Genomic DNA, 22,011 nt, shown 5'->3' with positions numbered 1-22,011 from the left:
TAGCTTGAGTATATCATCATGCATCACGTGTTCAGCAATTTATTACCGCTGGTTTAGACTCCTATCTGCAGTTTTCCCCAAAGATCTTCTTTCTTTTCCTGGCTTAGTTTCAAGTCTCTTAATATTTTTCATCAGGTTGAGATACACAACTGACCCTTTTTTAAAAGAGATTCAACTCATTATGCTCAATTGCAGTCGATTGAGTCAACAAATGTGTTTGCTTCTGACATATGAATGGAGTGAACCTCCGTCCAGAGAAGCTCCTAGCTAAGCTATTTGTTATCTCTGTTATCATCAGCACACTGTGACAGCTGCTGATCTCGACTTCTCATTACTAGAAGCCACTCCCAAGCCTGTTCCGTGCATACATCCTCCATGCAGTTGTTTTAGTCAATTGATTAATCCCGAACAGTTTGCCACTAAACCATTCATTTAATTTAACAATCCCCAAAAGCCACGGATAAGATGCCTCACGGAGCCAGATTCCGAGAGTTAATCGATGAGAGCGTTCAAAGATGATGTCATAGGAACTACTTTAAGAAGGATGAAGAAGTCAAGTGTTAAATCAGGAAATCCTTAATTCCTAATGCATAGCTGTGCTCGAACATCACGTGATGGTTCAGCAAATACGTGTTGCCCAAGCAAAACCTGGTCCTCGTTTGGCTGACAACGCTTCTATTGACTTTATTACCTATTTCACTCATGCAGGGGACAGTGCATCTTGATCTGGCGTTTTTTAATTGTCTTTGTATTTTGTTAGGCACCAGCCCAATAGCTTGAAGGTTTGTAGTCAGGATACTTCCAAGTGAGGTGGGACAAGAAGCCTCAAACTCCATCAGGGTAGAGGATAGTGCTGGGTTTAGCTCTCTGGGGTGTCTCATTTGTCCCCCACATCCTAGATGGTGAGTCCAAGAGATGCAGACAGATTTCTGGTTTCTGCTCTATGTCCTTTGACAGACTTCACAATTATATCAGACTTTCCGTAGGTGACTGCTCATCTGAGTGAACTTTATTTTCTGGATGCCAAACTCGGAATAACTGGAGCTGGATTTGCAGAAACGGTGGGAGGTCATAATAGAAACTAAGATGAACAGAAACTTTGCTCTAAACATACACCACTGAAGATTTCTGAATAAATCAGAGCTATGCATAATTCAGAGCTTAGAATTAGTGGGCATTAGACAAACCTGTGTGTGTTTCTCTGTGCTCCTGGTTCCAACCTACCAAACAGAACTGGTAACGCAAGCGCTTCACAAAAACAGTCTAAAGATGCTTTCACAGCACATGTAAGACTCAGGAGAACGATAAGGTTTTGTGATGAAAAACGGCCATGGGGAATTTTAAATCCTGTATTCAATGTAGGCTTTATATGGGTGCAGTAAACAGGGCACTGGGCCACACACCGCTTCGAAAGAGGGGAACAAAATACTTCCACTCAGGCAGCTCTGTAAACACAAAAGGCAAGGACCTCATGAAAAAATCTGCATCTGAACCTTGTAAGCAAGTAGGTGAAGACCGTGGGTGAAATACTGGCATCTCTGAAGTCCATGGCAAATAGCCCACTGACTTCAAGGAAGCTGGGATTTCGGTGTTTAACCTCACAAATATGCACAAGGGACTGACTTAAGGTTGCACAGGCAAATGCCACCCTAAAATATGCTGATTGCACGCTTCTGACTTTGTGGTGGTAACGTTCTTAATATATCTGTCATTTTTCTTTCCTTTTCCCATGTCATTAGCTGAGAGCAAAGTGGTAGCCTTGTTTTTTGAAGCATTCTTACGAACAAAGCAATTCTATTGTGTGAGAATCTACTGACCTCAGCATGGGCAGTCTTCCCTGCTTGACATTCACGGTGCATATGTTTATCCCTTGAACCAGCCAAGTAAACAGCAGTAGTAATATTGGCTGCTGTTCCTTAAGGGAAAAAAAGCAGGAGAGGCAGCTTGGCTGTGGGTTTTATAGCTACTTGAAAAAGCAGGGGAATGTTATAACCAAGAAACTCAGAGATCAGCTCTAGATTTGAAGAGGACTGTATGTGCTATGTATGTATTTTTTAAAAAAATATAAATATGTTTGTGTGTATATATATATATATATACACAAAATCTTTATACAAAGATGCGTGGCGCCTTGTGTCGCATCACCCCAAGTCTGACTCTTCCAGTGTTTGTCCTCTGAAGTTTGTATCTCTCACAGCTTTCCTGTCTTTATTCAGTTTTTCCTGCCGTGATCATTTTACAGCTAGGGATATTCCATGCCCGTATATTCCCAGACTATCTTGGTTTTATGCTGGGAACTGCAGTTGCTCTGGAATAGATTTATGTTGCTCTCAGAGGATGGTTCCTGCTGCAATCAGCTGGAATGCAGAAAAGGTCCATCGATGGGGCATGGGCTGTAGAATAAGTGATGAATACTGAAAATTAAATGAGAAGCAACTGTAAATATGGCAAATAGGCAAAATTAACTGAAAGGTAAAAGACTTCCTAATAAGTTTTGTTCTGCTGGTTTGGGGTAGAGAATTGTGAATGGAATGACTGTAGGAAAGTTGTGAGGAAAGGAAGGGGGATGCGTGCGTGGATTTTAGTAAAAATATCCAAGAATGCCTTGAGAGGAGAAGAAATTCTTATAAATATTGAGTGTTATTGTGGCATACACAATTCTGTGTTTCAAAGACTTAATTTGTATGTCAAGGAGGTAAATCCTACTTAAGTGAGAACATTTTGTCAGAAAGAGACGCTTTCTTCCAACGGAACAGTATGAGAAGGGCCCAGATGAGTGATAATGGAATCATAGAATGGTTTGGGTTGGAAAGGACCTTCAAGAGCATCTCGTTCCACAACTCCCCCTGCCATGGGCAGGGACACCTTTCCCTACATCAGGTTGCTCAAAGCCTCATCCAGCCTGGCCTTAAACACTCCCAGGGATGAAGCAGCCACAGCTTCTCTGGGCAACCTGTTCCAGTGCCACACCACCCTCACAGTGAAGAATTTCTTCCTTATACCTAATCTCAATCTGCCCTCTTTCAGTTTAAAGCCCTTGCTCCTTGTCCTATCACTACACGTCCTTGTAAAAAATCCCTCTCCAGCTTTCTTGTAGCCCCTTTAGGTACTGGAAGGCTGCTAGAAGTTCTCCCTGAACTTCTCCAGGCTGAACAACCCCAACTCCCTTAGCCTAGGTGGAGAGGTGAGGAGAGGTCTTCAGCTCTCAGATCATCTTCGTGGCCCTCTTCTGGACCCTCTCCAACAGCTCCATGTCCTCCCTGTGTTGAGGACCCTAGAGCTCAATGCAGTACTGCAGGGGGGGGTCTCATGAGAGCAGAGTAGAGTAGAGGGGCAGAATCTTCTCCCTTGACCTGCTGCCCACACTGCTTTGGATGCAGCCCAGGATACGGTTGGTTTTCTGGGCTGCCAGCGCACATTGCTGGCTCCTGTTGAGCTTGTCATCAACAACCCCTCCAAGTCCTTCTCCTCAGGGCTACTCTGAATCCATTCTCCGCCCAGCCTGTACTTGTGCTTGGGATTGCCCTGACCCATGTACAGAACCTTGCAGTTGACTTCGTTGAACTTCATGAGGTTGGCATGGGCCCACCTCTCCAGCCTGTCCAGGTCCCTCTGGATGCCATCCCTTCTCTCCAGCGTGTTGACCACATCACACAGCTTGGTGTTGTCTGCAGACTTGCTGAGGGTGCACTCAATCCCACTGTCCATGTCACTGACAAAGCAAGAGGGTGTTTGTGTGAGCAGGAGAGATCTGAGCAGAGAAATGCAAGGACAAGAGGTGGGACACCAGTAAAAATCTTGGAATAGAAAGGTGAGCACAGAGGATCTGGTAGAGGGAAACAATTGGAAAAGGACCCTTGAAGGTCTACGGAAGACAGATAGCATTGGGAATAGCCCAGTATAAACTCCTAAGTAACTACTGAGCACAGGTCACTGGAAAGAAGATTGGCACAGCAAGATTGGGTAATAGATTTTGATAAGGAGGGCAGAAAGCCACACTGAAGTTAGTTGTTCTTTTCATGGAATAATCATTTGATCTCTTGGCATCTTTGAGTCCATTTAGCATCAGCACAGAGGAAACGAATGTGGGTTTTTTTCAGTTTGACTCCTTCACTGTTGGAACAGACACTGTTCTTGCAATTCAGCAGGCAAAACACTCCAGTAAAAGTTCACAGAGCACCGTGATGGTCTCACAAGGCTCCTGGCTTCTCAAGTATTCTTCTAAAAATTCAGTTTGAAGAGAAAGAGCTTAAGGAAATCATTGAGTGCTGTAAGACCTCAGGTATAACATATTTCGTATGGTATAGCTTTACATTGGGGTTGTAAATGGAGAGCAATTTCTTCTTAAATGTCAGTGAGTTTCTATTCACCTTCTTCAAATGACCTTCCTTAACTACAGAAACAAGGGCTAATTAAGCTTTGTCAGGCAGTTACTGCAAAGAATGTGCAGGGGCCAAAAGTGCTGCTGCTTTGAGCCTGTGAAAGGTTAATTTACAAATAACGGCACAGAACACTGCTCTGGCTTCGCCTTAGCAGTTCATTGATTAAAGCTGGGGAAGGTAATAACTAATTAGCAACCCAGGATACAAAACTGGGATCTTGGTTTGTTGCAGAATGTTGCAGCTGTTTAAAGTGGAAGGAGCTAGAAAATGCAGCTGTGCATGTCTGTGTCCTCTATATTTATTTTAATTAATAACCAGTTGTCTATGAAATTTCATAATTCCAACTTTCAAAACCAGAAATACCTACATGTCAAAACACGAGCTCTAACAGCCTTACCTAAGTGGTGTAAGAACCACTGTGATAATATGTGTAAATTTTTTAAAGGAAAAAACAAGGAAAATATAGAACAGCCAAGTTATTCATGTTTGTCCTGAAAATGAGTCTTCAAATCAGTGATACAGTAAATGCCAAAATGAAGGTCATAAGCAGGTTAATTAGTTCCCAAGCCTGCACAGTAAAGTATCCTAGAGATTTGGTTCACAGCCTCTTGTAATCATGGTGAAAAATCATTCCCATGAAACATACTGAAATCATTATTTAAAGCTGCAGTATCTCCACCAGCTCATAGAATCATAGAATCATAGAATCATAGAATCGTTAGGGCTGGAAGGGACCTTCAAAGGCCATCTAGTCCAACCCCCCTGCAAGGAACAGGGATATCTCCAACTAGATCAGGTTGCTCAGGGCCTCATCCAACCTGGCCTTGAACGTCTCCAGGGATGGAGCATCCACCACCTCTCTGGGCAACCTGTTCCAGTGTTCTACAACTCTCATGGTAAAAAATTTTTTCCTAATATCCAACCTGAATCTACCTCCCTCTATTTTAAAACCATTACCCCTTGTCCTATCACAACTGGCCCTCCTGAGAAGGAAAGGTTTCCTTCCCTCAGTAGAAGGAAACCGTGGCAGCCTTCTCGTGCAGATGCAGAGCAATGGCACGGTACACCTCTCCTATGAAGACAGGCTGAGAGAGTTGGGGCTGTTCACCCTGGAGAAGAGAAGGCTCCAGGGAGACCTTCTAACAGCCTGCCAGTACTTAAAGGGGGCCTACAGGAAAGCTGGAGAGGGACTTTTTACAAGGGCATGTAGTGACAGGACACGGGGCAATGGCTTTAAACTGAAAGAGGGGAGATTTAGATTGGATATAACGAAGAAATTTTTCACTCAGAGGGTGGTGAGGCACTGGCACAGGTTGCCCAGAGAAGCTGTGGCTGCCCCATCCCTGGAAGTGTTCAAGACCAGGTTGGATGAGACTTTGGGCAACCTGGTGTAGTGGAGGGTGTCCCTGCCCATGGCAGGGGAGTTGGAACTGGATGATCTTTGAGGTCCCTTCCAACCCGAACCGTTCTGTGATTCTACTGAAAGAAAAATAATCCACAAGATCCATATAAAGCTGAATCCCTTTCTTTTGTCTCACGTTTTGACCTTGGTCATCGAATTCTCAAGTTAATTCCACTTAAATGCAGAGACCTTCAATGTGGTGCACAGTCCTCAGTTTCGCCCCTACTCCCAGGACACTTTATTCCCAGGATACTCCCTGTGTACTCCCTGCTCTTCTGCTTTCCACTTCTGTTTCCTCCATTTTCAACTCTTCCTCTTCCCTGTTACCTTACCAAGCATGGACTTCTCTCTCCTCTGTTTCTCTTCAAAACTTGTTTATTCCTTTCATCTAAGGACTCTGGTCTGTTCCTGCTCGTCTGTCCACTGTGTCTCCCCTCCGTTTTGTTATCCCGGGAATGCTGAAATGTAGATCACTGGCTTGGCCGCAGATCACCTTTTCAATATTTAATGCTGAACTAAGACTTTTCTGTGATAAAGGCATCTTATTTCTGACAGCCTGATGGAAGCTGGAGGAGGCTGAGAATTCCAGATGCTGCTTGGGCTGAAGAAAAAAAGCATTTTGAAAGCAGAAAGGTTTTTCAAAAGAACATGTCAAAAAAAAAAAAAATTTTAATGACCGATGCAGCTTGACACACCGTTTATTATTTTTTAAAAGCTGATAACTGGTCTGACCAGGAACTTGTCTGCTTCACCGTGCAAACTGTGGTTGAACCAGCAGTTTGGGCTTTTGGTATTTGCAGCCAGGACTAAGTAAATGAATAGGTTAGGTGAGATTTGTGTTCAGCTGAGAGGGCAAAGAAAGGAGGGGAACATAGATTGTGTTATACAGAAGCTGCAGTCGTGACTTGGCTAATATTAAATTTACTGTCTGTTATTTTGTTATTTTCCTCGTAGCTCCAGAACCCCCATGACTGACCTGAAAGAGCGTTTGTGATCTTTATCATGGGGTCCATTTTTTTTCAGTGGAGTGTACCGAGTAAATTAGATGACATGGATGAGAGATTTAATAGTGTGTGATACCTTAGTCCTTGAAGACTCAGTGTAAGGAAAAAAAAAAAAAAAAAAAGCTCATCAGAATTTGAAGAAGGCTAATGCCAGAAACTTCAAAGTTGTGTGGTCTATCTTCTTGACTAAATATATTATATATATACACCTCTCTATATAGAATCATAGAATGGTTAGGGTTGGAAGAGACCTTAAAGATCATCTAGTTCCAACCCCCCTGCCATGGGCAGGGACACCCTCCACTCCACCAGGTTGCCCAAAGCCTCATCCAACCTGGCCTTGAACACTTCCAGGGATGGGGCAGCCACAACTTCTCTGGGCAACCTGTTCCACTGCCTCACCACTCTCAGAGTGAAAAATTTCTTTCTTATATCCAACCTAAATCTGCCCTCTTTCAGTTTAAATCCATTGCCCCTTGTCCTATCACTACACGCCCTTGTAAAAAGTCCCTCTCCAGCTTTCCTGTAGCCCCTTTAGGTACTGGAAGGCTGCTATAAGATCCCCCCGGAGTCTTCTCTTCTCCAGGCTGAACAGCCCCAACTCTCTCAGCCTGTCTCCATAGCAGAGGTGCTCCAGCCCTCGGATCATCTTCATGACCCTTATAGGTTTTATATATTTGACTAAGACTTTGTTTTCATTTTGACTATGAAAGAGAACGGTCTTTGAACAGTTTATGTCTTCAGATACTGTGGAGAATTCTTAATTCCACCTGCTGCGAATTCCACCTTAATGAGAGGAATTATCCTTTCTCGTTAGCCCCCCAGGCAATGTGGAATGTATTTGTGCATCTTTTCATTTAGTCAAGTCCCTGTGCGTTTTCAGCCCTTCTGCTCTGCTTAGATTAGGGCCACCTTTGTCCCTAACTGGAGCCAGTTGATGAGTTTGCCAAAGTGGAGATGACCAGATCCAACATCTGATCCCCACATGTGCCAACGCAGGTTTCTTGAAGGTTCATTTAAGACTGATACGTCTAGCTGAGATACTAATAACACAGAAAACCTGCAAAATTTGGAAAACCTGGAGTAAAATCAGAGTAACTGGAGCAAAAGGCCAGTGGGTTTCTGTGGCTGAGTAATATGAAGATGTTCCCAAACTGTGGACAAAATGTGCTCCAGCTTAAGACTTGGTCATTTTAAGGAGTGATAAATTAAAAGAATTTACACAAGCAGTTTAGCTGGCTCTCATTTCTAAATTTAGGTGCTAGGAGAAAGTTTGATGACAATAATTCCCTGTCTACTTAGTTCTTCCTTTCCTGTAATAATCTCTTAGCTTCCTCAAAATGGAAGTTACAGTTGCACCTAAAAAACGTTTCTCGTTTGACAGCTGTTACTAAGTCTACTCTTTGTGTTAAGAACAAAGTAGCATCTCTTGGAAAGTACCTGATTTTCGTGATGCTTGACTTTGACATGTCTATAATGGCCAACAGTTTGTTAACTCTTTTGAATCAAACACCAAAAACTTCAGCTAGTTTATCACGTTTCCCACCCTGATTAACCTACCTTCTAGAAATTAGCCATACCCCAAACACTGCTGTAACTGAGCAAAAGGCAGGGAGGACACAACAATCTTACCAAAAAAAGTAGATTTGCCACATGATGTGGTCAATTCCTAGACGTCTGGTAGGAAATTATTTTGTAAATAAAATAAAAGTCTGATTTTCCAGCTTTTTTCACTTATCCATTGGTCTAGGTGTGTGCTTCTTTGTGATCTTGGTAACAGTTCTAGGGAGTTTCTCTTGCATGCCTACCAGTAAATATTCTGTAGCTACACAGAAGACATGGATTTGGAATCCCATCTCTATTATTTTCTGAGAAGTTTCAATAAATAAATGGAAAAATCACTCCCTTGCAGCTGTACAACCTTGGGTTGTGCTCTTGTCAAAACTTATAAGCTAAACAAGTGTTTATCTGGTCAGTACTTCGGGGAATTGATGATAATCAAATTGTTTCCACATGAGCTTACAGCTGCTTTGTTTTCTCCCTGTTGTGCCTCCCTTTTGTGGGGGTGTTTTGGGTTTGGTTTTATTTGTTGTTTGTTTTGGTTTTTTTTTTCTCTACTGCTGTGGTCTTAATTTTATTCTCTTTAGTTTTTTTTTTTTTTAAATATACTCAACTAAATGTTAAAACAACCTATGAAATTCATGATCCCAGAGGAATTTCAGCCCTCTTATCTCTTGCAATATATCACTGTCTGATAGAAAATAGGTGGATAAAATAAGGAAGCTTCTAAGCAATTCTAAGGAATTTTGATCTGGAAAGTATTTATAGTGCAAGCCATGGAAGGAGAAGGGAGGCTGAGGGAGTACAGACCCCTTTGTGATATTACATCGTACCCTAATGGATGTCTGCCTGGGTGCAGCACTTTGCTGCACACAAGGGTCGCAGATGTATTTTTCATGCATTTATTTTTGTATGCCAGGCGTTGCTTCGGCGTCTGTTATTAATGTCGCAGCGTGGCAGTGCCTCTGGGGTCAGATGGCACTACATGAAGCCCCTACAAATAGCAAGAGACAAGCGTCGCCGTAAGGAACTTACCACTTACTCGAGCAAGGCAGACAAAGGCTGGGAACACAAGGGAAAGGACATGATCATTACCCTGTTTTGAAAAGGGAGAAAAAAAAAATGCAGAAAAATTAAAATTATCCTTGTCCTGGCATGCTCTGTGGCAATAGGATCCAAGGACTGGATTGACGTCCACCTTGGCCCCGACCACTGTCACTGCAGCCCTTTGCCTGCAACATCAGGCTTTCAGCAGCCGACAAGCCCTGCTTTTAGAGGCAGGCAGAGGCTGCTTCCCCTTCCTCTTGGTTGTTCTTCTCTCTCCTTGGCACTTCCCTGATTTCTTTGCTTTATCCTTGCTTTGCTGGGACTGCCAGAATAGAACTGGGCTGCAGAAAGCAGAAGAAGCAATAGTGTGACACCGTGCATGTTTTTCCAGCTCACATTCCGACTGTTTATGTAACATTGACCGAGAGATGCTGAATTCACTTTGAGAGCTGAACTCTGGGCTCATTCGGTCCTTACTTGTGTGCACTCAGAGGCTGTAATGAGAGCTGTAAAACAGTAATAGCAGCATGCAAAAGCCTCCCCTTCATTATGGGGATTTAATTCTCAGAATATCAAGGCTCTGGCTGTGGAGGGAATGAATCTGACTTCAGCTTCTCTGCTCTTGTCTTGTATAATTACAGTCACCCATCCCTAAAAGCATCCCCTCTTAGCACGCGTACACCGCTACCAAAATAAATGAGTTGATTAGGAAGAAAAAAAAAAAACCCAAACCACAAACCCTTTGTGGTCTTGTGGAAATTGTTTCTATGCGTTTATGCTGAGAAAAATAGCTTGTGCAGGTGGATGGGACAGGTTCCGAGGAGGCGGGGGGCCTCGGTGCAGGCTGCAGGACCTCGTGCAGACGCTGAGCGCCCCAGCGCAGCGCCCAGTGTCAGCATCTGATGCCAAGAGGTGTCCGGAGCGAAACGGTTAACAGCAGCAGTTTATCCTACAACAAACGCTGTTAAGGAGGCTGGAGCAGGAGCAGAATTCACTTAGACTTGTATTTTTTTTTCAATGTTAAGAAAAGGAGCTGTTGGAAAAGCGCGTGAGATTTACTGCCCGGCAAGCAAATGCTGTGCCGGCGGGTTCACAGGCTCTCCTGGTGCACAGAGCAGGGGGGATTTGAGGGGCTGCAAAGGTGAATTCAGGCCCCATGTATAGGTCAGATGTCGGGCGTTATGGTACGCAGACACAGGACAGGCTGCTTCCCTGGGCTGGGAGTGGCACTGATTAAATACTTAATTGTGCAGCTAATCTCCTTAGGCTCACTTAGACAATTAATGGCAAGAGAGGTCCTCTGCCCGTCCCTCTCTGCATTCGGCCCTGCAGTTACCAGAGCTGGCCAAGGGATTTTGCCTTAGGTTAGACCTTCTTACCCTGTAATCACACCTCCTTGGCCCAGTGCCCGTTGCTCTGGATTGCTTATTCTAGCTAGGTTATTCGAACCTCGAAAAAGAAATACCTACTTATTGCCAAGTAGCAAACTCTGGTCTTCAAGTAATTTCCCATTCAGATTTTTAATACACTGGGAGGCACTTGGAAATGAAGAAACCACAGGCGAAGCTCAAAAACAATCAGGAAAGTCCTGAACCTTCGTTAGTTCTCTTGATTCAATTTTCTGATATTTTTGTTGCATATAATCACTCAAATACAGTAGCTGAGCTGAAAGGAAGAACAGAATGTCGTAAGGCTTAGAATAAAATCAGAGGGGTTTTAAGAAAGGCAGTGGGTGAAAAATGGCAAAAACAGTATTAAAAATATTATCATAATACTGAACAATGCGTGAGGAAACAATTCCTCCCCCAGGTTTCCCCCAAACACTGCCTAGAGACCTTATGACACTGCTTTTAACACACAAACTCCAAACTGGATTTTTCATCACCAGGGAACGTTACGCATTAAACAGCTCAGGATCTGCAGTTACAAATTACTTTCTCCTCCCTCCTGCTCTCCATTTTTCACTCTCTCGTGCTGTGTTACCTTTCCATGATCCTGTATACTCCCAGGTGCAAGGGGCTGTCATTTTAGTGGTAAATCAACTTGAAGGCCAATAGTGGTGTTTAAGTGGTAGTAATTATGATAATAATTGTAAGTACAGTAACTGAGTACTTTGTCTTCGGTGTGCACCGTACCATTTCAAACTACTCCCATTGTCAGCTCAGACAGTGGAAGCAGACAGTCTGTAATGGTGAGCAGTGTCCTTTCCAAATGGACTGGCATCGAATGTATTTAGTCAAATAATTAGTAAATTATCGGCAGGAAGAGTGTGCCAGCACCACAGGACTCGTTAGGTTTCCCAGAGCTTTGTTCACTCTAATTATCATGTACAATGTCACCTCTTCATGGCAAAAATTACCTGTTCTTGGTAGATTATTATCTTGCTGCAAATGCAAGTAGGTAGCAGAGTCTCCCACCTGTGTAGCTGGAAACAGAATTAAAGTAAATTAATAACATTAGTGTCTGATTATCTGCCTTGGTTATCCCAGGCTGCAGTGCAGCTGGGAGAAATAAAGCATCATGACCAACATCACCTTTTGCTTTTGACTGAGCTTGTTTCCTGCGGGGCAAGAAAGATGACAGAGCTTCCCAAGGACCATGGGTGCTGTGGTCCACTCTGGATCCCTGACTTTACCCCTCAGAAGGATGTAGGTGCGGTTATATAGTAAAACTATTTTCAGCATCGAAGTGTGGAGACAGAACAAAGCAGATCCCTGTTGTTCCACGCTGGAATTCAGCAGATCCATCTCAGCATACAGGCTTTCAAACTGCAGCTAAACCTCTCTAGAAGACCCGTTGATGAGAAGGAGAACTACTTAACTTCAGGCAAAATAATTTGGTGATCCTACTCCGGTTCCCCGCTGGCAATCTGCCACGTCGGAGAAAACATTATCACAACTGAAACTAATTGGCAGGCCTGGCAGGGAAGCCAGTGGGTCAAGCAGACTAAATCCTTGCGGGTCAACTCCTGATCTTTTCTGAGGCACGTTGGCTAGACAGCATGATGGGAAGCTCAGAGCATTTCTGCTGGCTTTGTAGCTGTTCTCAGTGGAAAACAAATTCACAGCCGTGAATACGTTATGATTATTTCTTGATGCATTTTAACGAATCTTCAAATTACATGTCAAATATAATTTTAAAAGATTAATCCTCATCAAGGTTAACAATTAACTTCCTTATTCTTGCCTGGTATTTCTCTTTTTGCTATTCCCAGTTTGTTAGAGACATTGTAGAAACTACATCTGGGTCCTTTGTAGCTGCGATGTGAGGTCAGCCCTGGCTGGAGATCTTTGGTGATAACTTCACTCTAATCTGCAGATTCTCCTTTCCATTTGTTCATTTCCCCTGATTAATTTGAATTCAATACTAGTTGAAGAGCTCTTCACAGTTCCTTCATGTGGAGTAAAAAAATCATCAGAGAATGGAATGTAGGTTAAAGTAAAATGTTGGCGTTTCTTCCCACTTCATACTAATCTTCCGGGCAGCCTTAGAGTGCGCTCCAGTTGTGCTTTCAAGGAGAGGAAGAGGCAGTTAAAGAGTCTGAAGTATCTCTTTGAGAAGAGCTGTGACAACCCTTTGTTAACTAGTGCTCAGTACGAAATCATTGCCAAGTTTGCCTGCGCAGTTGCTAGGAAACCAAAATTAAAATCCCTACTTTGTAAAGCACAGCGATACCATAAGCACGATGGATTTTTCCTGCTATTCCTCTTTTTTTTTTTTCTTTTTTTTGGGGGGGGATGCTTTAGCCAGGTTGTGGAGGATGGGGGGATGAGAGAGGCTGCACAAAACAGGGTCTGGAGGAAGCGCTAGGAAACTGATCTCTGTCCTGATGTCTGCTGTCCTACCTGTGTCGCAGGCTTACTGCAGGTAATTTTAATTTGAACAGATTGCCAAAACAAGTTGTGGCTGCCCCATCCCTGGAAGTGTTCAAGGCCAGGTTGGATGAGGCTTTGAGCAACTGATGCAGGGGAGGGTGTCCCTGTTCATGGCAGGGGGGTTGGAACTAGATGATCTTGAAGGTCCCTTCCAACCCAAAGCATTCTATGATTCTATGAATTAAATAACAGAGTCAGTTTTCAACTTCAGGACAATGGGATACTTCCCTGCTTTTACTCAGCTGGTATTCCAAGAAACATGGAGGCATCTGGCAGAGAAGACAGTGAGGCTTGTAGCAGGGAAGAGCTTGCTTGTGTGTCAGGGAGACTATGTGGACTAAATGGATGGGCTTTGAGTAGTTCTGTATCAACTTATACCAGTCTAAGTCTAGGATTTTTGGTCGTAATTTTTCTTTTAGTTCTTGCTCTACATCCCAGTCCTCTCTCAAATCAGCATTGTTTCTTCTCTGACTATAGAGTTAGCTGGTTCAGGGAGCTGGTCTGCCTGAAAAGGCTTGTCTAGGCTTAATTTTCAGCTCAATTAGCTACTGATGGGAACTAATGCTGGCACAAAAAGGCGTAGGGCTACCACAAACTAAAACTGTGGAGCTGCAACTTCAGAACAAAGGGCTGTTGTACTTGTGGAGAATCAACCTTATGAAAACATGGTGGCAGAAAGAGGAAACAAGAACTGATCTTGTTGTAGAGTTGATTGTAGCAGATAATGAAGAGGAAGATAAAGACTTTCATTATCTGGACGAGAAGAACAGAAACAATGAAAGAGATACTATGTCCAAGAATAATGAAGCATTTGATAAGAGGTTTGAGAAATACAGTAATCCAGAATTAATGATAATAACAGAATTAATTCTTCTAAAATACGTTATTTTTGTAGCATATTTATGAAGTAGAATATTGAATAGTTATTTGCATGAAGAACATAGAACTCCAGCACTGGAGACACTGATTTCTGAAATTAGAGATGAGATATGGTGGGTTACAGCCACGCTGTAACGACTTACACAATGCTCAGTACGCACAGCTCCTCCGTGTTGCAGTGAACATGCAAAAATACTGAACGTTTCTCCCATTTATACTCTCTGGTTTGCTTATGCAGAGCCTCAGGTGTGGATAAGCGTTGCAACAGTCAGTGAACCTGACTTTGGGGCCACTCAAAAAAAAAAAAAAACACAGAAAAAAAAACAGATACAACATCAGAGAAATGCTCAGGTCTTTAGGAGATGGAGCAACATTGAACTGCTATGAACACAAGTGTATTAGGTCAACATGTAAGAAACTAAGAATCATTAAAAAAGCAGAGGATGGGTTTTTGGTTTAACTTTAGCCACCTGTGGTATAAACAATAGCATCCCAGTTGGTCACATAAATTTATGAGCTCAAGTAAATTCTGGTGGAGAGAAATGACATTGTTACGTTTAGTTCCTCAGTTCCTAGGGCAGGAAGCTAAACCAGATCAGCTGAATTGGGTTCACCGACTCTTTTTTCACTATTATTCGAGTTGCCTATCATGACCACCAGAAGTGCTGACAGCTGGGTTGTAGACAGAGGCCTAAATACACAGAACCATGACTTTTGTGTTCTTAGAGTCTAGAACCTTTGCCCTGTGCTGGGAAAGACAAACAGTGACACTGTATATAGAATCATAGAATCATAGAATGGTTAGGGTTGGAAGGGACCTTAAAGATCATCTAGTTCCAACTGTTCCATCTGTTTCCAATATAAAACAGATTTACTCTGAGTCTGGGCACTGTAGCTATCCAGCCTAAGAAAAACTAAGTGCAAGATCCACCCGGTGATGTGGAAACTTCCAATGAAGATGAAACCTGTGGTATGATTTTAGCAGACCCAGACATTTCAGTAGATACACTAGTCAGAAAGAGCTGCCAGGCATATGTGCAGCCAGTCTATTTGATCAATGACCAATTCCATTTCAGATGGATTGTGCTGCCAGCTGCAATGTAATCTGCGATACTGATAAGCAGCGATATTGGATTGGAGAACGTGACCAAATGCTTGTGTTGTATTAACAGAACTATTTAATGGCTAGTGGGCAATTGCAGGCTGTTGAGAAGAAACCCACTAACCATGAGACGCGCTTGCTTGGAATTCATTGTAGTGGGCAGAGTAAGCCTTGCACGTGGTTGCAGTGTCACATGAGCATATTCACAAGGAGAGAGGAAGGAGACCTCGTTGTGGGTTCTTCCTGCCCTTCTCGTGCCTTCTAAGGATGTGTTTCTAAGAGGAAGTTGAAGTCAAAACAAAATTCACCAAGAAGCTCATGAGCCTACTGGAATGTAGATGGCCATCAGATGTAACTAGATGATCTTTAAGGTCCCTTCCAACCCAAACCATTCTATGTAGTGGTACCACTGTAGAAAGAACAGAATCCATGAAGAAAAGAAATTGTAATATCCACTAAAATTAGGAAAATGGATCCACAGCCAAATAATTATTTAAAAACTTATAAGTAAACTGAGAATCAGCAGTGACAACTCATTGAAAAAAAGAAATCGGCTATTTCCACCATCTGAGGACAAACTGTCCTGCCCGAGGCAGCCGTTCCTGACTGTGGTGCAAGGTCTGTGTTCTGCCAGACAGAATGGAGAGGACTCATCAGACGAGCTGGCTGCCTTTGTCACAGCTTTTGGTAGGTATTTCTGGGAGGAAAGGCTTAAGGGCATTAGGGCTTGAAAGATTTTTTTACTATTGATATATGCAGACAATAGAGGAACTCTAAGGCATCTTAATGACATCCATGTAGAGAAATGGCACAGAATTATTGTTTTAGTGGAAAAAAAATCCCCAATTCACAGCCTTGAAATGCTTCTTTCTACTGAATGTAGGAAGGGTGTAGCCAACTATCTCCCTTTCATTGCACACTCAGCTTTACAACGTATCTAGGGGAGATGAAACCTGCCCCAAGACAGGAGAATTTGGCCAGGCAGACAAGCTGAAGGTGAATAAGGCAGAAAAGATCTGAATAATGGTAACTTCTGAAAACTCCAGTAGCCAACAGGAGTCTGAGAGCCTGAATGGACAAGCCCAGACAAAGGACAGGAAGGGAGTAAGCAGTCGATGGTGTCACCAACTGCCTTTCCAAATTCTGTGCTTCCCTATCAGTATCCAGGGAGCCCTCCAGACTGTTGACTTGCACTAATACAACAAGACTAGATTCTTGAAAGAGTAAAAAACCCCATCATTCAGAAGTCCTGCCTGTATCCACTCTCCTTCCTACACTATTAACCCTTTTAGCTACAGGTTTTCTGATGATTTCTCAGTATAGAGGAGATCCTTGTGTATTGATCCTTCACTTCTGGTAATTCTCCATCTACATGGCCACAAAATTTTTTTTATAATCCACATATGTTTGATACATTGCTCTAGTTTTCTCTCTCTTTCCTCCATGCTGTTGAACTGACAGTGCTATTTTCATCCACTTGTATCTTACTTTTAGGTAGTCAGTGTTATTTTCATGCGCTGAGCTATCACTTTTCGCATCCTTACCATTTACTTGAAAGAAGAGATGGAAGATCTAAGAGGGGAGCAGAAAACATATTTATATTTTGAACCACAGATTGTGCCCCTTGTCCTCTTCAAGCCAGAGTTGCCTTGGGAGGCTCTCTACTACTCAACCTGGTGGCTATTGTCTCCTTACATGGGCTGACCAGTCATCTTCTCACCTGTACTTGCTCCTGTTGAAGAACTAACATGCTGAGATTGTGGTGAGGGTTGTTTGGAGACTCCTGATTACCTGAATCTTTTTAAATTTTATTTTTAGCTCATTTATGGAGTGTAGATTGCCCAGTATAGTTGATGTCTTCCCTTCATGATAGACAGAAGGCCAAACTGTTTTTTTTTCAAACATTTCATTAGTCTTTGATACTGCTGCCTGGGATTTGGGTAGTATGCTGATGGATTCTGGCAAAAGGGACAAGATTGCATTGGACTGGTCGTAGATCTGCTTTTGAGGTACAGGCTGGGAATTCGAGAAAACAGTAATTAAATATTTGTTCTACCATTTGGGCTTCACAGCAATAGCCTTTCCTTTGAGCTGTGCAGAGCATTATATTTGAGAAGTTACTTGAAAGCTAATTATTACCAGTCCCATGTACAGAGCTTAGCAGTCAAACATCCAAAAAGCATCTGATTTAAAAAAAATTAACTCCTTGTTTGGTTTTTTATTACATCATCAGAGTTATGATTCTTTTTTTTCTTCCTTTTCCCTCCCAGGCTTTTTCTAAAATCATAGAGATTATAAATATGATTTTGCTAAATTCTGAGATTATACAGTGCTGGAGCAGCATTTGAGCCTTCAAAGAGTCCTGCAGCCGTCACGTATTGTGTAACATAAGTGAACTGGCCATTGTGCACTTCAGAGTAATTACTGGTAAAAAGAGGAGCTATATTAATTCCCTGGTGTCAATTTTTATGAACGTGCAGAGTTTTCTACACAGTTTTGGTGTGCTAGTCAGGCCAGCATTCAACATGCAGTGCTGCTGCTGAACTGTGAATTTTTGGATATCCTTGGTCCTGACTTTTGGATGCACATCTGCTCGCTTCAGATGTTGGGTTTGTAGCTAAGTTCAGCTCAGATGCTGAGAATATTACTTTTGATAGTGGTGAATAGATATTGCTGTAGAGCAGAGCTTGCTTTCTGCTCTGCCAGATACTGAGTTTGTGGCCTAGGTACAAGTTCCTTCTACTTTCTCCAAAGAACTGAGGAGACAAGAGAGGATTGTTTGTGTTTTGAATGGCCTTCGTTCACTCTGAAAAGAGGCAACTGTTGCAAGGTTTTTTTCTTACAGAACGTGTGGTCTGAGACTGTGCAATTCTGATGGTAAACAGGAAAAATATCTAACATGGATTAAGGTAGATCCATGGTTGTTGAGATTAATTTAGTATTTGTGAAAGGGGGCAAATGGTTGCCCCTGGCAGTCTCCTGTTTACTGCAGAGGAGAGGTGCTGGGTGGAAACTTCTATCAAGGCTTCTATCAAGGCTAGTAGCCACTGGCTATTTCTTATTTCTGTGTTAATCTCTCTTTTATTTCTCTGCTGGGGTTGTCAGCTAGGGAAAAAGATGTTGTGTTATTTGTGATGTGGAGGTTTGTCCCTCCCACCACTTGAGAGACACCCATAGAATCTGGAGGTGAAGCTTCCAAATCGTACCAGAAATCATTCCGAAAGCTTCCAAATCATACTGATGACTGAAGTTTTTGAGATACAGGCAGGACCTCCTAGCAAATGTTCAGCTGGGCTTTCAGAATAACTCGGGTACACCTTTTATGCTGAGACAATGGTTTGAATATACAAACAAACAGCGTTTCCAGATGAGAATGTCACTGCCTAATCAGGAGAAACATATTCAGGTCAAGTGCCAGACAGAGTTAGGCAGGATGACAGAGTTGGTCCTGCAGCCTTTAGGGAAGCAGCATAATACTGCAACGCTGAAAAAGAACCCAGAAAACAGCACGGTGCTTTGAAGGAAGCCATCAGAAAATATCTTTCTGTCTCGCAGACCACGATTCTTGATCCCTCAGTTCTATGATTCTCAGACATGAGCTCTTTATTGGCTCTAATTAGATCTCTCAAGGCAGTTGCTTTCTCTGCAGCATGGCGGGTTCTGTTTGGCACAGATGCCTGGGTAAGGGAAAGCACCTGTTATTAAATGCATGATGGTGTGGAGAACAGGATGGATAAACAGACCATGAAATTGTGTCGGGTCACTCCTGTGCTGCCAATCCTGAATACTCAAAACTTCATCCTCAAGTACAGATGGTTTTAAAAATTGTGATTTTTTTTCTATAACAAAATATTAGTTCCTTTTCTTTGCTTTCTGGTGCATCAGCAGGCAAAAGTAACTTTTTTTTTTTCCCCTGTGAAACCTGAGATTCTTTCACAGTCCGAAAACTACTGATGTTTAAGTAAAGTAACAAATATTCTGAGAATTGGCAGGATGAGTGGGCACGACATGACCCCACAGCGCAAAGACTAGAGACACAAAAATCCCGCATGGGCAGAAAAAGCTACGCGAGAAAATTCAGGCTGCAGTTTATGCTCTTTCATTATTTAATTATGATGAAAATACAACAGCCGCAAGGGAACACAAGGGAACAAACTCGATTCCCTTCTCTGTGTGTTAGACTATGGCAGAGCTGCCTGCTCAGCGTTTTTCTGTCTTAATGCAGCTTTTGGTACTGAGCTTAAAGCAGAATTACCTGGAGGAGCAGCAGAAAACTTGCAGAGAGGCTTGTGATAGTTGAGGGTTAGAAGGCAGCAAATAACTGATGGGCTTTGGCTTCTGAAAAGAACTAAAACAAAGCTGCAGGCAGGAGCGGGAAGGATATTTGGGAGGAGTATTAACTGATTCCAAAGTTATTTATAGAGGGGGGAAATAATGGGGTTTTGCCTTAAGAAAGCTCTGCAGGTTTGGGTGCAGTTGTGGATATAGTTGTCCAACAGGTGACTTTGAGTCCTAGTTTGGCCTTGGATCAATGAGTTTGTCTCAGCTTATTCAATGAGGGGAAAATCATCCCACCTGGCACTATTTGGTATGCTTTGGTGAATGATGGGGCCCTGAAGAGAGCAGCTGGGTCACACATAGATTATTTTCAGTATCTATAAGCAGTTGTTTTGTTGGCATTTTATTGACTTCCCCTCTCACCTTTATTTTAAAAAAAAAAAATCATGTCTGTATCACTAAAAAATATTGACGTGCCAAAGCTAAAGCCCTTGCAAAAAAGAGTAAAGCCATCATAATTCATTCCTGCTCTTCATTTCTCTCACATACTATAGACAAGGCTGTACAGCTCATGTCAGCATTTGCTGTTGAGCCTGAATATTTGTCCTCTCCCTGGGTATTGTCCCCTCCTGGAGACTGACACATCAGCTCTGAGCGACGGGCAGATTTGCTCATCCACAGAGGTACAAACCCCTTCTGGGTTGTTTCACTAAAGATGCGAATTGGATAATTGCTGACAGAAAAATTGTCAATGGCTGCTTGTCGAAGATCTCCCTTCCTGGATTATGCTGGTTTTACAGGAAGAGGAATTCAATATTAGTGCTGGTTTCAGTAAGTATGCACACACGTTTTTAGATATCGAATTCAGCACCGTGTGCCTCTCTGGCGAGTAGAATGGACTAGATGAAGCACAGCGTTTTAAGGCATCCCTTTGCTGTCTTTTTCTCCTCGGCACGCAGTGTGTTTGCTTTGACTGTGCTTCCTGCGCTCTCTGAGCCGCTGCAAAAATTCCAGCCGCTGAGCAGCTGCGTGTACGCTTGAATGGAGCGTGTCCTATTCCATGTGTCAGCAGGAGGAGATATAAATAGAGCTGCTTTCTCCTTGTTGTCATGAGCCGTGTTTCTGCCGGCTACCCCAAGCCGTTTCTTCTTCGAGCCTGGTGTAAAGGGAACAGGCTCCAGTGCTGCAGTCGTGGATCAGAGGGAGAATATGAAGCAAGGGAAGGATTGCAGCCATTTACACCTCGTGCTTAGGGGGCCAAGGCATGTCAAGATTACGAGTTGAGTGCAAGTTGAATGCGCCCTCAGCAAGTTTGCCGACTTCACCAAGCTGTGCGATGTGGTGGACACACTGGAGGAATGGGATGCCATCCAGAGGGACCTGGACAGGCTTGAGAGGTGGGTGTGTGAGAACCTCTTGAAGTTCAGCAAGGCCAAGTGCAAGGTCAGCAAGGCCAAGTGCAAGGTCAGCAAGGTCCTGCACATGAATCCTGCACAAGTACAGGCTTGGTGGAGAATGGATTGAGAGCAGCCCTGAGAAGGACTTGGCAGGGTGCTGGTTGATGAGAAGCTCAACATGAGCCAGCAATGTGCGCTGGTAGCCCAGAAAGCCAACAGTGTCCTGGGCTGCATCAAAAGAAGCATGATCAGCAGGTCAAGGGAGCGGATTCTGCCCCTCTGCTCTGCTCTCGGGAGACCCTCCCCTGCAGTACTGCATTCGGCTCTAGGGTCCTCAACATCAGAAGGACATGGAGCTGCTGAAATGGGTCCAGAGGAGGGCTACAAAGATGATTCAAGGGCTGGAGCACCTCTGCTATGGAGACAGGCTGAGAGAGTCAGGGTTGTTCAGCCTGGAGAAGAGAAGGCTCCAGGGACACCTTCTAGCAGCCTTCCCGTACTTCAAGGGTGCCTATAAGAAAGCTGGAGAGGGACGTTTTACAAGGGTGTGTAGTGATAGGACAAGGGGCAATGGCTTTAAACTGAAAGAGGGGAGTTTTGAATTAGACATAAGGAATAAAAGCTTCCCTCTGAGGGTGGTGAGGCACTGGAACAGATTGCCCAGAGAAGTTGTAGCTGCCCCATCCCTGGAAGTGTTCAAGGCCAGGTTGGATGAGGCTTTGAGCAACCTGCTGTAGTGGAGGGTGTCCCTGCCCATGGCAGGGGGTGTTGGAACTAGATGATCTTTGAGGTCCTTTCCAACCCAAACCATTCCATGATTCTATGCTTCTAAGATTAAAGAGTTGCTGCTCGTGCTCCTGTCCAGGCAACTGGCCTTTTGCTGCAAGAATTTCCTTTTTATTTTTTTCCTTTTCTGGTGAGGAAACATATTGAAATAGCTGACAAAAATCCCCCTTTATGGAAGTGCCAGGTTTCACAGTCCAAGCGTGAAGCTCTTTTGGCTTTGTACTCCCCTGCCAACACATGGTGGTCTCACACCTTTGTGATGAAGAACTGCTGCTGTTGCCAGCTCGTACACCAAATGT

General features: G+C 43.3%; 1 protein-coding gene across 1 annotated transcript in view; it reads left to right on the top strand.

Annotated features, from left to right (window-relative positions):
• Positions 1-22,011, top strand: part of PCDHAC2 (protocadherin alpha subfamily C, 2) — a 54,972-nt gene that overhangs the window by 18,015 nt on the left and 14,946 nt on the right. The window contains exon 5 of the mRNA XM_086621650.1: positions 14,390-14,395. Within this exon, the coding sequence (XP_086477776.1) occupies positions 14,390-14,395 (6 nt within the window). The remainder of the gene's footprint in view (positions 1-14,389; positions 14,396-22,011) is intronic.

Source organism: Tauraco erythrolophus, chromosome 16, assembly GCF_009769465.1.
Source record: "Tauraco erythrolophus isolate bTauEry1 chromosome 16, bTauEry1.pri, whole genome shotgun sequence".
Lineage (NCBI taxonomy): Eukaryota > Metazoa > Chordata > Aves > Musophagiformes > Musophagidae > Tauraco > Tauraco erythrolophus.
The sequence above is the reverse complement of the archived record's forward strand: the minus strand, read 5'-3'. Positions and strand labels throughout refer to the sequence as shown.